General features: G+C 45.4%; 1 protein-coding gene across 1 annotated transcript; it reads right to left on the minus strand.

Moving 5' to 3' along the window:
• Nucleotides 1-3,776: 3,776 nt before the first annotated feature.
• On the minus strand, nucleotides 3,777-15,301 carry LOC142772031 (uncharacterized). The gene is made up of 3 exons (XM_075874106.1): nucleotides 15,186-15,301; nucleotides 9,888-10,053; nucleotides 3,777-4,501 (listed from the first exon to the last, which is right to left on the minus strand). The coding sequence occupies exons 1-3, from the start codon at nucleotides 15,186-15,188 to the stop codon at nucleotides 4,185-4,187; spliced, it is 486 nt and encodes a 161-aa protein (XP_075730221.1). The 5' UTR covers nucleotides 15,189-15,301; the 3' UTR covers nucleotides 3,777-4,184.
• Nucleotides 15,302-15,656: the final 355 nt, after the last annotated feature.

Genomic DNA, 15,656 nt, shown 5'->3' on the forward strand with positions numbered 1-15,656 from the left:
CATCCGCGCTATCGTACAGCTGCTGCAGTGTCGTTCTTGTTGAAAGTTCCGTGCCCATCTTCGGACGTTTGTTTTGGTCGCTGATGGAGTGGTGATGCCGCATGCAGTGATTACACCAAAGGCATTTTCCTACTTGGAGCTTATATTGGCTCTATGAATCAAGGAAGAGGGGTGCAGTACTCAGGATATTGGGTACCTTGTGTGATATGGATTTGTGTGCTGTGCCGCTGATTATTCAAGAGTGGGGGCCAATTTGTGAGTATTCAAACTTGATCGCTCCCACTGGGGCTGATTCAGATAGGTGATTTGGGGAAACATTTTATTTAGCCCAATTCTTCGCACTTTTTGATCACGGCGCGTGTTTTTTTTTTTTACTTTCACTTATGCAGGTGTTATGGCTAAAAATATTCCGGGCAGATCGTATTTCACCGCTCCCGTGCTACAAGCGTATTGTTCCCAATCTTAAGGAAGAGATCAGATTGTGGTTTTCTTGTAAAAAGTGGCCTTTGCTTTGCAAGAGGGACGAAGAAAAAGTCCGGCTATTTTAGCTATCAAAGTTTTCTAAGTCTACCATGTCCCGTTCTCCCAGCAGTATGTAATGCATGCCTTGGGCAAATTAGATTTGGCGCTGCGGCGTTCTAATACCAGCGGTCCTTGTGGGGATGGGGTGGCCATGATGTAAAAAAAAGGTGTGCCTCGCTCGCCATCGTTACGTGCGTCTATGCGAGATTGAAAAAGATGCGAGGGGTGTGTTTCAGCTTTTTTGTTTACGTTGAAAAAAAAAACAGAGGTCATAGTGGTGTACTTTGGTACGTTAGCTCTACTCTTCTTAGTACAATATGTTAAAACTGCTGGTTGACTTTGTTCTTGACTTTGCCAGTCTTGCAATGAATCAGCTGTAACAGAACTTCTATTGTGAAATGATAATTTTAAATGAGTTCCACTTCCGAATGTGGGATTCATGTTAAAGTTAAATGAAAGTACACGTTACCAACTTCTGTAACGATTACGTTACTATTTGGAGATTGAAAGTTATTCAAATTCTCGGTGGATTACACAATCCAGAAAGTAAGCGTGATACCCAAGGGCGATTGAGTTAGCTGTAAGTGGAATGCGGATCACGTTTTCACTTCACACGCACGCCTGGGTTAACATGAATGGAAAGTGAGCACAAAACGCTCACGAAAGAAGGGGAGGAGACGTTGATGAACTGAAGGGGAGCTTTTCTCCTGTATGAAACTAGCGCTGGCTAATTTACGATATGATGTTAGGGCTAGTCACTGTTGGGGCTAGTCACGGGGAACGCGTTTGAGTTGTTGTAGCTTGATTATTTCTCGTTAGTATATAGGTGGTGGTTTTGACTAGTCTTTATCCAAAACAGTGGTTGTCGCTATGCTTTATTTATGTGTTATATTGCACAATAAAACATGATTCCTTGGTTTGAAAGGTGTCGATCTTTTGGATCGCTCGACATGTAGCAGCAACACTGTCATACGCACTGGAACGCTTACTCGAGGATACAGCGAAGCGCTTGAAAAAACGCTTTTCATCGTGTATTTGTGGCCTTGTGACCAACTGCAGTAGATTACTAGAATGTAAATTATTAAATGCGAAGCATTTCTTAGCGAACTTCTGCGAGTTTGAGCGTTTCTATCTATCTATCTATCTATCTAGCCACCTACAACTTTTAGCTCTCCTGGCCGTTTCGATAATGGCATTCATACCAAACTTGGTATGCCATAACGTGACTGTATGAAGAACATATTTGACTACTCATAACAGGAAAATCATGACATGTGTGTCATGGATGCCATGAGTTACATTCATGGTCCTGCAGCTCTTGCGGTGGTTTCGTTCACATGGCATGTTGCAAAACTGGTATGATATGGCAAGATTGCATGGCTAACACAGGCGACAGACCGTAACATGAAAATCATGACATGCGTGTCATGTAACAACATGAAAGTGTACATGCCACGCTCATAATGCGCTCACGAACGTTTCACTAGCGTCACATATACTAAATTTGGTATTACGGTACGTGAATGGATGACGAAAGTATGTGAATGCTGCAAACATGATAATATTACATGAGATGCTTGTAATGTAGCGATATGGCTACATTCCACGCTCATGATGCGCTTGCGGCCGTTTCGCTAGCTTCACTTATTCCAAATTGGCTATTACGGGACGTCAATTGATGACACAGGTATGATGCTGGTGAAAACATGATAAGCATGAGATGCGTACTGGTATCAGGTGACGCTAACAGCTGAGGAAGGTAAATTAAACTTCAAAACATGATAATCATGCCGTGGAAGTAATGTACGACATAAATTTACCTCCACCTGTTAACCTTGTGCACATTTCAAAGTGACCTATCACCCTTCCTCATTCGTGCTTCGCATATCATAGATTCCCACTGTACGTGGGATCTGCCATTTTTACCTACGCTTTGTCTAGTTTATGAAGCACAGTGACGTTTTCGGTGACTTGACTTGGCTCATGTGCTGAGCGAGTAACGACGACGGGACAAGCCATCTGCGACACAGGCACATCACCTTTGGGCGCAGGCGCTCACAACGCTGTACAAATACAGGGACTGAGCTGTCTAAAGCCACATCGTCTCATTGTAACGGTTTGTTATTTAAAAAACAGCTGGAAAGGTTAGAATAAACGTGGTTAAGCATAGTAACGGCCTCCTACAAGAGCAGAACATTGGAAGCATGAATAAGTCGCTGGAAAAGCTACTAGCATCGCTATCCATGTTCAGCGTTTCTGGACAAAAAGGCACATCAGTGTTGAGAGCTTTCCATACCGAAAAGTAAGCTTATAAAAAGTCACAGCTTTGCCGCAAAGGCGAAGCAATGAACGCGATTGTAACAAATGGGGTGGTCACGTGCCGAATTACAAGCAGTTTGAAGCGCGCTCCGCGTTCCTCACGCACAAATAACGCATGAAAAGTACTCGCAAGTACAGATGAACGGGAATAAGCGTCTCAGTTGATACTTCGCGTGTCTGAAAAGTGTGCTATTTTCGCAAACGAAGACTGTGCAACAATTGCACTGACATTTGTGCGCCCTATAACCACAACAGAATCGGTCCAGTGAAAGCCACAGGTCAGCGAAGACGTACGATCCTACCCACCACGAGATAAGGGCACACGAGTGAGCGTACACCTTCTCCTCTTGGTGGAGCAAAGTACGCGTGAGAGATGAGAGCACGCGCCGAGGCGCGCTCATTGCGCTGTCTTGCTGGTAATGCTAAAAACATTAAAGCTCCCCCCCCCCCAATATGTCCATTACTAGCATAAGTGGTATATATAAATAGCTTGCCGTTTGAGCGTTGAAGGACGTGCTTTTCCATGGCTCAGTGGTTAGCATCCCGCATTCATGACTCGATGGTTCCACGTTCGATTCCTCGTGCCGGGGTCTGTATAAAATATCCACCACTATCCTGTATAGCTTGCACTTGATGTTCTTGAAACTGGCGTCTTTGTTGTAAAGTGAGTGAAAAAGTTGCGTTGGACCTTGAGCTACACTTTTACATCCCAGTGTACTCACCACGTTTGGAAGATTATGCGTGCAACTGCTAAATTTACACGAAGGCCTCGAGTATTTTCGTAACTCTTGGCTTAAAGCGGAAATAATGGCGTTTGCTAGTATGACTAGCTTACATCGTGTTAAATTGATTCTCCTAGTGAATGAGATGGGCCGGATTTCACCATACAGCAGCATATCTACAGAAACAATTGCCAAAGTTTATTGTATTGCTTCGATATATTTATTATGGTTGAATGGGTGGAAGAAATGAGGTTGAACACCAAATGCATAATAAACTAAATAAACCTTTCCGACAGCTATACCCGGTTGTTTTGGTACCACAAAATGACAGGAAGCGCTAATATAATATTAGGCAGAGCTTAGGCACATGTTCAACTATCCGTCGACAACAGTTGGGGAAAAATAATGTGTCACAGAACAAAAGATAGTTGCCTGTCTTATTATCTATTTCATGGTTCTTATAAAACCTACCCTAATGTTCTACACAAACATATCCAGCCTATCGAGAAACTGGCAACGAGTAAATCGCGAGAATTTATCGTGTACGTAACCATAAGTGCTCTGTAAGCTAAGATTCACTCCCAGAACTCGAGCTTCCGTTAAGCCAGCCCCGCAGCATTTTTACTTGGAGCCCAGCTTGTGGTGTCTCGTGTGGTGGGCGGCCAGAAGACGTCCGTTGAGGAACTTCATGGGGCACAGACCGCACGGCAGAGGGCGCACACCTGTGTGCTCGCGCAGGTGCCACTCCAGGTCGTGCTTCTTCAGGAACAACTCGCTGCACAACTGGCAAAGGTAGGAGATCTTCCACTCGTCGTCCGCGGTATGGTCGGGCTTTTCGCACTTGGGCCTTGCAGGCTTTTTGCCGATGCGGGACTGGCTCTGGTTAATCTCCGGCTCTGGCTTTGCCTCTGTTTGCCTCTTGAGGTTCTGCCGTTCACCTGCAGCGTGTCGTTGCGCAATGAAGATGTTTTAAGGATGTTTAAAGGGTGACACGCTGACACTTAATTCTTGCCATACATAAACGGATTATATTCTATCTTACTTCGTTTTCAACTATCTTCTTTTAAACTATAGCCTGTTCATTCCACTCAGAAATGATAATACGGTACACTAGATTTATTTGTCATTAACTGATTTTGCTAGTTGACCTCACAAACGAATTACGGTTCACAATATAGCCAGATAAATAATTAGTAGGTTATTGAACCCAGCGGCAGGGCCAGTTCTGCGTATATTGGCCGAAGATTTCAGTCCGGGAATTGTGACTCAACGAAATGAAATTTCAACAGACTTGATGAGGCCTTCCGCAAAAAATGCATGTAGCTACCGCATCTATGGCAAATAAAAAGTGTATCCAGTGCTAAAAGCATCTGGTTATGCAGAACACATTTTCCGTGGATATTGATCAACTTGGTGTTGCAGGAACTTTCAATGAAACTTTCTTCAATGCTAAGTCGTATTGGAGGTGTTGCGACGTCAATGCTGTGCCGTTCTGTGCGGGTGGCGCACAATGACGCGACATTGAAGCTGGAATTGAAGCCGCAAGTTGTGCTTAGATTTTCTTGTAGGCAAAACTAACGCTGGGAATTAAGCGCGTTGTGACATGGACCCCTTTAAAAAAAGCTGCGCTGTAAGATTGGACTTGAAGAAGGATAGAAGCGATAAACACGCACAGGCCCACAACTAGTTTATTGGATAAAGAAATGTATGAACCCTAGACAGTCGCAGCAAGGGTATATCATTGTCATCGAATAGCAGCGTGACCGAAACAACACAAGTCAAAAATTTAAAACTAACAGTCAGATGGATCTCGTGAAGCGCAAATATTCGAATTTTTTTTTGTCGCACAGACTGAGATACGGAGTGGTGACCGCCACAAAGCGTAGTTGTAAATGGTTCTGCTGTAATTTTTTCGCTCACTATTAGGTGGTGTGCCCCAGGGAAGCGTCCTGGGGCCCTTTTAATTTAACGCATACGTGAATGACTTACCTTTTATTGACAAGTCGACACTATTGTTTTGTACGCAGATGACACTAGCCTGTTCGTTTTCTCTGACACTGAATTAGATAATGTCACACACTTCGGGTGAGGCCCTGCCGATCCAACATCGACGTGCGGCAGACTCGCAGGCTTCCACTTTACGCTTCGGCCTGCGACGCCTGAAAGGCCTCGAAGTGGCACATTTCAAATTTATTTGCAAGTTGGTCGACCCGTGCGGAGTTGCACGTAAATGTTTGCAAGTTGGTCGACCCGTGCGGAGTTGCACGTGCAACTCCGCACGGGTCGACCAACTTGCAAATAAATTTGAAATGTGCCACTTCGAGCCCTTTCGGGCGTCGCAGGCCGAAGCGTAAAGTGGAAGCCTGCGAGTCTGCCGCACGTCGATGTTTGATCGGCAGGGCCTCACCCGAAGTGTGTGACACTATCTGGCGTCCACGACAGGACTGGCCGACCACGTGGTGGTGTCTGGGAGACTGACGTAACTCTGAGCGTTCAGTATGTAGCCGGTCTGTTATTGCTTTGTTGGTTGACAACTGTGTATAGCAATGGATAACACGGAGTTTGATAAGCTAATTGAACAGGGCGAAGCCTTTGGCTTTGTAGGCAAGGATTTATATAATTTCGTCAAAAAAGAACGAAATAGACTTAAAAAGGAGCGCGATGCCGAACGCATTAGCTACAGGCAACATCTGGAATTTTCGATTGAACAGGAGTGAGAAAATTCAAGGCTTAGAATTCAGAAGGAAAAAGAGCGCTTGGGACTGTGTGCGACGCAGTCGGGTCTCAACTTTGCCGCTACAACGCCAAGTAACGTGACCGATCGTGGCCCGGACAAGCAGTCGTACCAGGACCCTGTTCAGCTACTGCGCCAAAAAATCGAAAGTAGACAGCGCATGCTTGAGACCTGGGATGCAAGACACAAAATGTGCCAAACCGCTGAGAGCCGGCCACAGTAATACTGTTGAGGCCGACATCGGGTTCGCGAGTGAACCAAATGAGTTAGCTGCTGAAAGTCCCGTTGTGGCCACAAAGGCCACTGAAGGTCGCAGTGATGGCGATGAGGCGCTGTGCCTGGAGAGTCTTGTTAATACAGAAATGCCATCTGTAATGGACTTGGCACAGCCACCCTGTATGTGCGTCGCCATGGCAGCTAACTGTGAAGTTCGCAGTACCTCCGGTCCGGCAGGCGAGCACCCCTGTACAGAGAGCGGGGCACAGTCGGGTGCTGACGCACACTGCGAGCAGGGCAATGTTGGGGCAAGTAGTTCTTCCAGGGGCGAGGGGCGCAGCGCTGAGGAAGACGCTTGCATTGTTCAGCCATCAGTCAAGTTTCCCGCAAGTCAGGGTGTCCACAAGTTAACAGAAAATCCCGACTGTATAGACTTTACTGCCGATGAGACAGGCGAGACAAGTTCTGCTCTGCAAATGTTGCAAGCGGACTTCTCGAAAGGGAGCACTGAGCAACGTGCAAAAAGAAAAAGACGCCACAAAAGCAGGAAGAAGAGAGAAGCGAAGGGTGTAAATCAACCCATGAAATCGGGAATGACATAACAGCAATCAAAGCAACGAAAGCTTCGATTGCGTTTTGTCGCATTCACCAGTCGAGAGGGTCGCCATGCTCCAAACCGCCCGACAGGTAGAGGGGTGAGGCAGGCATTTGTTCGTAGAGCTCGGAAGAGTCAACCCCCGTCGCTCCGTTGTCCTGCTGGAAGCGGGTGGGGTGCATGGCGAAGCAGCGCCTTTCGGCCGAGCGACACGTCGTGGCTCGGGGACCCGTTTTCGTAGAACGAGGCGTCGATGAAGGCATGCCTCCAGGGTGCAGGCTAACGGGAAACAGGCGTCTGTGTAGCGGCCATCCACTGTTTTGTCTGCGCTGGTTGCTTCGAAAGGCTCCCGCAAGAGCGCGGCCACCTCGGGCCCGGATAAAACTTATGTATATATACATCGAAACGTAAACGTAACCTTCAAGGTCAATGGGATATTATTTGAAACAATGTTCATTTCTGTCATTCGACTTTAAAACATTTGTTAAATGTTCGGAGCAATCGCTTAGCTTTTTTTATTGATTTTCTTGTGTCCTCTGTGTGTTTCTAAACGATGATCTGTTGTTTCAACTTATTACCCGTTCAGTTAGAAAGCCTTGTTTGAGGGATATTGTTATTTTAATTACTTGGGATTTTTTTAAGAGACTGGTTGGTCATATAATCGAAGTCTAACGCGGTAAGCTTGTGGGATAAACATGACGCTTTGTTCTTGAAAGCTTTCTTTTTATTGTTACTATTTCGAAGTGAAGCGCTGTACTGTGCAGCAGGGTCAGGAACTGTGTACAGCTAATCATGTCGATTTCTTTCTCATTCATCTTTTTTGAAAGCTGCGTGTCAATAAGTGACTTTTGTATACCGCTTACAGCGTGTACTTTTTGAATATGTGGCATCAAAAAATGCTTACGTGCCTTTCCTTTGAAGCGTGCAGTATTTTTGCGATTTTCTTTTCGAATGTGTGTGGCCATGACGTTGTGCGCGAGTTATGACTTTCGTCTTATGGTGACCGTGGAAGTGTGGTGTGTCGGGTGGTCTCTGCGGTGTCGTCCACGTCAGCGAAATGGTGCGCGAAAAAAATAAGCGCGTTGGTGGACGATCCGAACAATGAAAGCTCTCGAACATTGCACGTTTATGGTTTTCTTGAATGTTACGCAGAAATATTCTTGATAAGGGGGCTGTGTCACAAACGACTCCAATTTTCGGATCGTCAGCGGGCCCCATCTTCCAAGGAAGGACGCTTTTGTGTTGGGAGGACGACTTCCGGCGACTAACGACCCAGCGTGGCGCCGGATCGTCTTCCTTGCGCCTGTACCGAAAGGGGCACGGGCGGCCTAAAAAAAAAAGGAAATTACCACCAGATGGGACGGGAGCACGCGTACGCCCCTGTAAAGTTTGGACTGCATCGGAATAGGCAGTTGAGGTACAGCCAGTAAGAAGTGCGGTCGTCGGTGTCGCGAGTCTCGCGTAGGCGGCGAGCATGGAGTGACCCGTGCAACGTATTGAGACGGCTGCAATTCCGGGCACCCCCGTCGTCTACCAAGCCGGCGAGATCTTCAGCGGCACCCGCCAAATCCCCTACGTGTACCAAGAGCTGGCCTGATCCGTATGAAACTTTTTATTGTGGCTTTTTTAAAACTGTTAATTTATTATAACCAGCCTTTTTTTAAAATATTCGTAGTTGTGTGCGCTGCGTCGCACGTACAAACTCAAAAGCGCGACCATGATGTTTTTCCTGTAATATTTCTTGTATCTCCTCTGTTTTCTATCATCTTGATGCTATATTATTAATATTCCGCGAGTTTGTCATTAGTCTGTATCTCTTGTAGTGTTTTGAGCATATTTTGTTATATAGCTGTTCTTTCCATCGCGCGTATCAGTTTTAGTCCTCTGTTATTTTTTTTAACTCCTGTCTTTGCCCTCGTTTTAATTAAATGATTGTGTGTAATCAAATCTCCGTGTCTGCTCTATGAGTGCGTTGGCCAGGCCCACACATCACCACACGTGCAATCCGCACGGGTCGACCAACCTGCAAATAAATTTGAAATGTGCCACGTCGAGGCCTTTCAGGCGTCGCAGGCCGAAGCGTTAAGTGGAAGCCTGTGAGTCTGCCACACGTCGATGTTGAATCGGCGGGACCTCACCCGAAGTGTGTGACAGACCTCTTTTTACAAGCGAATAGTGTGCTGTCTAAAGAGCAAGAGTGGCCCTTGTGCAACAGTCTACAAACCAACGTCGAAAAATCAAAAGCTGTTGTTTTCACTGCTAAAAACAAATGTGTGTCTTATGCCGATCAAAACATACGCACTTATTGTATCTCTGGTAGACAATCATATCGCCACACGCCCGTTCCCCACGGGGAAATACACCAAGTGTCGGTAAAGGACATGCGAATCCGAAACCATCTATTATAAAGTGCTAGTTGGGAAGTTTTAAATGAGAAGCAATTCCTCGCGGGCTGTAGGTACTTGAAACACCTACCTACCTACCTACCTACCTACCTACCTACCTACCTACCTACCTACCTACCTATCTACCTACCTACCTACCTATCTACCTACCTACCTACCTGTCTGTCTGTCTGTCTGTACCTACCTACCTACCTTCCTACCTACCTACCTACCTACCTACCTGTCTGTCTGTCTGTCTGTCTGTCTGTTCATTCCTATTCTCTGTTATCTCTTTTTTAAAGTGTCTACTTAAGCATCTATAGAGATGATGACAGCACATTCATAGGAATAATTTTTCTGGGCACATGCTGACAAAGCCTCGTTGTCATACTCACAGTGCCAGTCCCACCAGCTCTGCCACTTCCGTTCCGTCGTTTCCTTCCCGGCAAAATGAACGACCTTCCCGAGCTCAAACTTTTTCGCCTCCTGGCTCCTCCTTGAGTCTGCAGTGGGGAACGACGCCGATGCTCCGAGGGCTTCTTTCTTTATCACGGGGGCCATCTGGATACGAAACATAAACACCTAGCCTTGTTAAATGACGGTAATCGACAAATGATACCTTCTTGCAGTGGCACCAATAAAACGTACGTTTTCTTTGAAAGGGCGAAGCTCCTTAAGGCGTCAACCGATCGTTCTTTGTAGTAACCACCTCTCTCGGGTATTTGCCACAGGGTAGTTAAGCTCTTGTAATATCTGCTAGTGGCGGTACTTGCATATAATCAATATAAGACAAAAAATATTCTTCTTGAAATGCACGCTAGATGGCGGTACTTGTATATAATCAATATGTGATGAAAAGAAGCTTCTTAAGGCGACACCCGATACGTCCACAGGGGAGTTTAGTTCTTGGAATGCCTGCTAGATGGCGGTAATTGTATATAAGCAATTTCAACAAAGAAGTACTTTATGCACCACAATAGACAAGGACGAATCAAGTGGTGCAATGGCTCCATTTTCACAACGAGAGTGGGAAAGGGCTGAGAAAAGGGTTCCTAGTAGTACATCAACAGGCCCAGATGGCATTCCAATTAGGCTGATAAAGACATTAAGTCCGAAGTCTAAGAAGGCTTTGAGAGAGGCAGTGAGCAAAATAATAATCGATAGTGAAGTTCCCGATGGATGGAAACTTAGCAGGATGAGCATGATCTATAAAGGAAAGGGGGACAAAGCTGACATAAACAACTACCGTCCTATAACAGTGACATCAGTGGTCTACAGGCTGGCGATGCAGATTATAAAGGAAAGACTGCAGGCATGAATAGAAGATGAGGGGGTATTGGGGGAACTGCAGAATGGGTTTCGGAAACTCAGGAGGTTGGATGACAATCTGTTCTCACTGACGCAGTGCATCGAAATAGCAGAAAAGGAACACAGGTCCCTGTGGCTAGCATTCTTGGATATCAAGGGAGCATACGATAGCGTGGTTCAAGAGGAATTGTGGGGAATACTGGACACACTAGGCGTGGAACATGTAGTCACTAATCTTTTAAAGGGTATCTTTAAAAATAACAAGGTAGTTATAAAGTGGGAAAACAGGTATCCAAGCCTGCAGAGGTAAAACGGGGGCTTAGGCAGGGGTGCCCCCTGTCACCCTTATTAGTCATGATGTACCTACAAGGATTACAAGCAAAATTAGAGGGAAGTGGGCTGGGCTTCAACCTCTCTTTAGTCAAACAAGGAAAACTTATTGATCAGGCACTACCAGCTATAATGTACGCAGATGATATAGTGCTAATGGCCAACAACAAGGAAGATTTACAGAGATTGATGGACATCTGCGGTAATGAGGGAGATAGGTTAGATTTTAGATTCAGTAAGGAAAAATCAGCAGTCATGATTTTCAATGACAACGAAGGTAGTGAGCTTAGGATACAGGAGGTCACGCTAGAGATAACAGATAAATACAGATATCTGGGCGTATGGATAAGCAATGGGACCGAGTACCTGAGGGAACACGAAATATACGTGATGACGAAAGGTAACAGGAATGCAGCAGTGATGAAAAATAGGGCACTGTGGAACTACAATAGGTGTGATGTTGTGAGAGGAATATGAAAAGGGGTCATGGTTCCTGGGCTGACGTTCGGCAATGCGGTCTTGTGCATGAGATCAGAAGTTCAAGCAAGATTAGAAATTAAGCAACGTGGAATAGGTAGGCTTGCTTTAGCAGCTCACGGGAATACACCAAATCAGGGAGTACAAGGTGATATGGGATGGACATCATTTGAGGGCAGGGAAGCTAGCAGCAAGATAAAATTTGAGAAGCGATTGAGAGAAATGAAGGAGGAGCGTTGGGCTAGGAAGGTTTTCAGCTAGTTGTACATGAAGAATGTCGATACAAAATGGAGGAAGCGAACCAGGAAGTAGACTGGTAAATACTTAGAAAACAGCAGGTGGCCAAACCAAAAAGAACTAACGGTTAAGAAGAAAGTGAAAAAAACGGAGACTGACATGTGGAAAATGGGCATGATTAAGAAGTCCGCACTAGAGATCTATCGAACTTTTAAGCAGGAAATTGCCAAGGAAAGGATCTATGATAATACTCGGGGTAGTTCTCTACTGTTTGAGGCAAGGACGGGAGTACTGCGAACCAAGACATATCGGGCCAAATACGAAGAATAGACACAGTATGCTGTGCGTGTGGAGAGGAAGAAGAAACTGCCGAACACCTGATAATGTTCTGTAAAGGGCTTCACCCTATAGGTCAGGATGATGGCGCAGTGTTTTTCAAAGCACTGGGGTTTAGGGAACGGGAGGGCAAAATAGACTTTAAGCAAGTAGATTTAACTAGGAGGAGGTTACCTGATTGGTGGCTAAAGTCAAAGCACGAGTGAAAATTAAACCCTTCAGTGCAAAGTACGAATCCTCAAACTCACTTTTTAAGGGAAAAAAATAAATATAGTTTTGGGTTCATTAGTATTACGGCTTGGGGGCGCTAGCCACCGCCCGATCTAAAGGGTACAGCCATATCCATCCATCCATCCATCCAATGTATGTTGAAAAGATGCGAGATGGTAGTACCTAAAGTGTTCACTAGGTGAACGCACATACAGACGGACAGATGGATGAACGGACGGATGCTTCGCCCCACTCATCATCATTCAGACCGTGGATACGCTGTGATTTTTTAACTTTATTTATTATTTTGACAATACACTCATTTACGTAATTGTCCAAGCACTGTTGCTAAAAGCACAATAACACGCCCGACTTAGACCCTAGCATTAAAGTTAGACTATAATTGTAGCCAGTAGTAAAACAGCGACCACGATAATACAGTTTAAGAGTGTAGCAAATCTCAAGGAATAGCACATCAAGCATGATTTTAAAACCAAGACGAGGAACAAAATATTTACGCTTTGCGCAAAGTTGAAAAGTGTATAATAAGGCAAGAACTCTCCAATTGCCAAAACATTCATTACGCAGGAGAAGTTTTACAACTGATAAATGTATGACACCACAAACGTGGCTGGGAGGAGCAGTGAGGCGCAAAGTCGGTCCCATACAATGACAGCAAAAGAGAGGGGGCGCTGCGATGAACCTTTGCCCCCCTCTCCCCTCGGAATGGAAATCCCATCGTTTAATGAGTCCTGAATGTGTTAAAAGTAAGAATTCAGGACATTGGCTATTCACGAAATCTGAACGACGCCACCATCACTCGAAAAGTACTGTCAACTAAAATTAGCTTGTATAATTTTACGTGTCAGAACCAAGATATTAGGCAAGCCTTGGTTAGACCATTCGTTGTTCATTTAGCGTGCCCATCCAGCATTCCGCATTTCAGCCCCACTAAAATGGGGTAGTTGTGATCACCCATCGGACTTGCGTTCTCGAGCAAACAGCACAACCCTTCACACGATAAACCTTAGGTAACCTTGCCAAATCATGGATGTGAAAGTTTTAGCAGTGAAGCTTTTAGTCAAACCATACAGATGACAGTGTTGCGAAAAGAAATCATTGGGCCATTGCTTATCAACTGCCGAGAGTAGCAAGCACTCTGCGATGGACACCGTCAAACGATAAGAAAAGGACAGTGGTGTTGAGAAAAAAAAACTCGCCACGCTGTTGCCTAGTGACCACCGAGTACGTTCTGCGATGGAAACCACCCGCGCATATAACAACGATGCATTCTTTGCAGTTAACCCTTTCGGCCCTGGCGGTGTCAAATGACACCACCGCACAAATTTTCTCCTAGTATCTTGGAAACGTAACCAATACTGCTTATTTTGGGGGGCATAGTTCTTCAATGATCCCCACTGCAATTGACACCAATATTGTGGCACGTTTGTGGAGGTAGAAACCACAAAGAAGAAGAAGCGTGACCGAGGTCTTCCGTGAAACCAAGGCGCGTAAGTTGAGGTGGGTAAGCGCCATTTTCGGGACGATGTACCGAAGCTGTTTCAGTGAGTTTCAAGCTAAAAAGTAAAACGTTGGTTTCCATTTTGTGTGGACCATCGATTGGCAGAAAAAAATAGGCCACTTTTTTCAATTGCCAATCACAGGGCCCTAATTACCTAATTTGATGCCACGCTAAATAATCCAAAACTGCTCGTACCAGTGGCTCAATTTTTTGTTTGTGGTCTTCGGAGGTCCGAACTACGAGAAAAACGCGCACAAAAAGTGCATCTGACCAAAATAAAAAATCCAGGGCTGAAAGGGTTAAAGCTGGCACTTTGCACGCGGTTATATGACCAGCTGAAACTTCCGGGAGCTGCCGTCCATAAAAATCAGTGACGTTTGCATGGCTGCAGAGCAATAACAATAATATCTGGGATTCTGCGTCCTGAAACCACGACACAATTATGAGGATCATCTTACTGGAGTAGTCCCACAAATCGGACATTTTTGGATGTGAATTTACATCACACAGTACACGAACGAACCTCTACCGTTTCATCCAAGTTTCGCCTGACGCGTGCGTACAGCAAGCTGCAGCCGCATTACGCAGCACTCGCACTGTGCAGAAAATTATGTACGCATTCATGTGTTCGCTTTATCATCAACGCTTTTACGAAGCAAGTGTAAGTGAAATCACTTATTTTTTGATAACCCTATAATTCTTGCGCGGCTCGAACACTCTATTCGTTACCGACGTAGCAGTATGGAGATCATTAATCGTTAGTAAGATTAGCCTTACCATCCGAAGCAACTCTCATTGAGCATCTGCATCAATTATACTGTACACATGTTAACCGCCAACTCAATGACACAGCTGTATTTATATTGGCCAGAAAATCGAGCACGTATTATCTTGTCACGTAATCACGACTTTGCCAAATGCTGTTTAGTATGCAGGTAAATGAGATATAGAGTAGTCCAAATTCTACTACTACGAAGGTACACCCCAGAGCGAGGCCATGATAAGAGCTAAGACAAAATGCGAACACACCGTCAGTCATTTTCGTAGAAATCTGAGACTAGTGATTTAGGACATGATGCACTTCACTATCAAATATCAGAGGTCACATAGAACCACACTCAAAATGCACTGGCAGCCCAGCACGCAACATGCCGTGAAGGCTTTGGCATTCAATTCCAGCACGACATGTGCCATAGCCAAACATATCGTGATGTTGCAGTCGTTATCGAAAACAACTCAATACGGAGTTTACTTAGTTATATAGAGTGCGTACCATTACTAACCGTGTCCTTGGGTAAGGTCGGTGTCGTCCAACTGCGATGTGCTTCGCTGAAGATGTCGCAGACGAAAAAGCTGCTGCCTTGTCCGCGTGGTGATGCAGAGTGCCTCTTAAAGCCAAAGCAGTGCCAGATCCTGTTTGAGCAGAGACGCTGGGGGCGTTCCTGTTTCTCATGCAGCACGTGCGTCGATGCGTTGAAGGACAGATGCCGACGTGCGTTCGTCTCTTCATAAATTAGGTGCAACCAAGGGCGCGACGCGGTGGAAGCTATCGAAGAAATATGGTCAGCGATAGATGTTACTACGTGCGTCTCACGCTTGGCTTTCATCTGTTGTAAACGCTCGTGCGAGACAAGCATTAACGTGCGGGTACAGCATCGTGGAAGGCTACAAAAAAACATGAAAACTTGAGATCAAAGAGACGCGAAATAATTCAGAACGACTTCACGGCTAAGGCACTCGGCTG

The sequence above is a fragment of the Rhipicephalus microplus genome, chromosome 9 (assembly GCF_043290135.1).
Source record: "Rhipicephalus microplus isolate Deutch F79 chromosome 9, USDA_Rmic, whole genome shotgun sequence".
Lineage (NCBI taxonomy): Eukaryota > Metazoa > Arthropoda > Arachnida > Ixodida > Ixodidae > Rhipicephalus > Rhipicephalus microplus.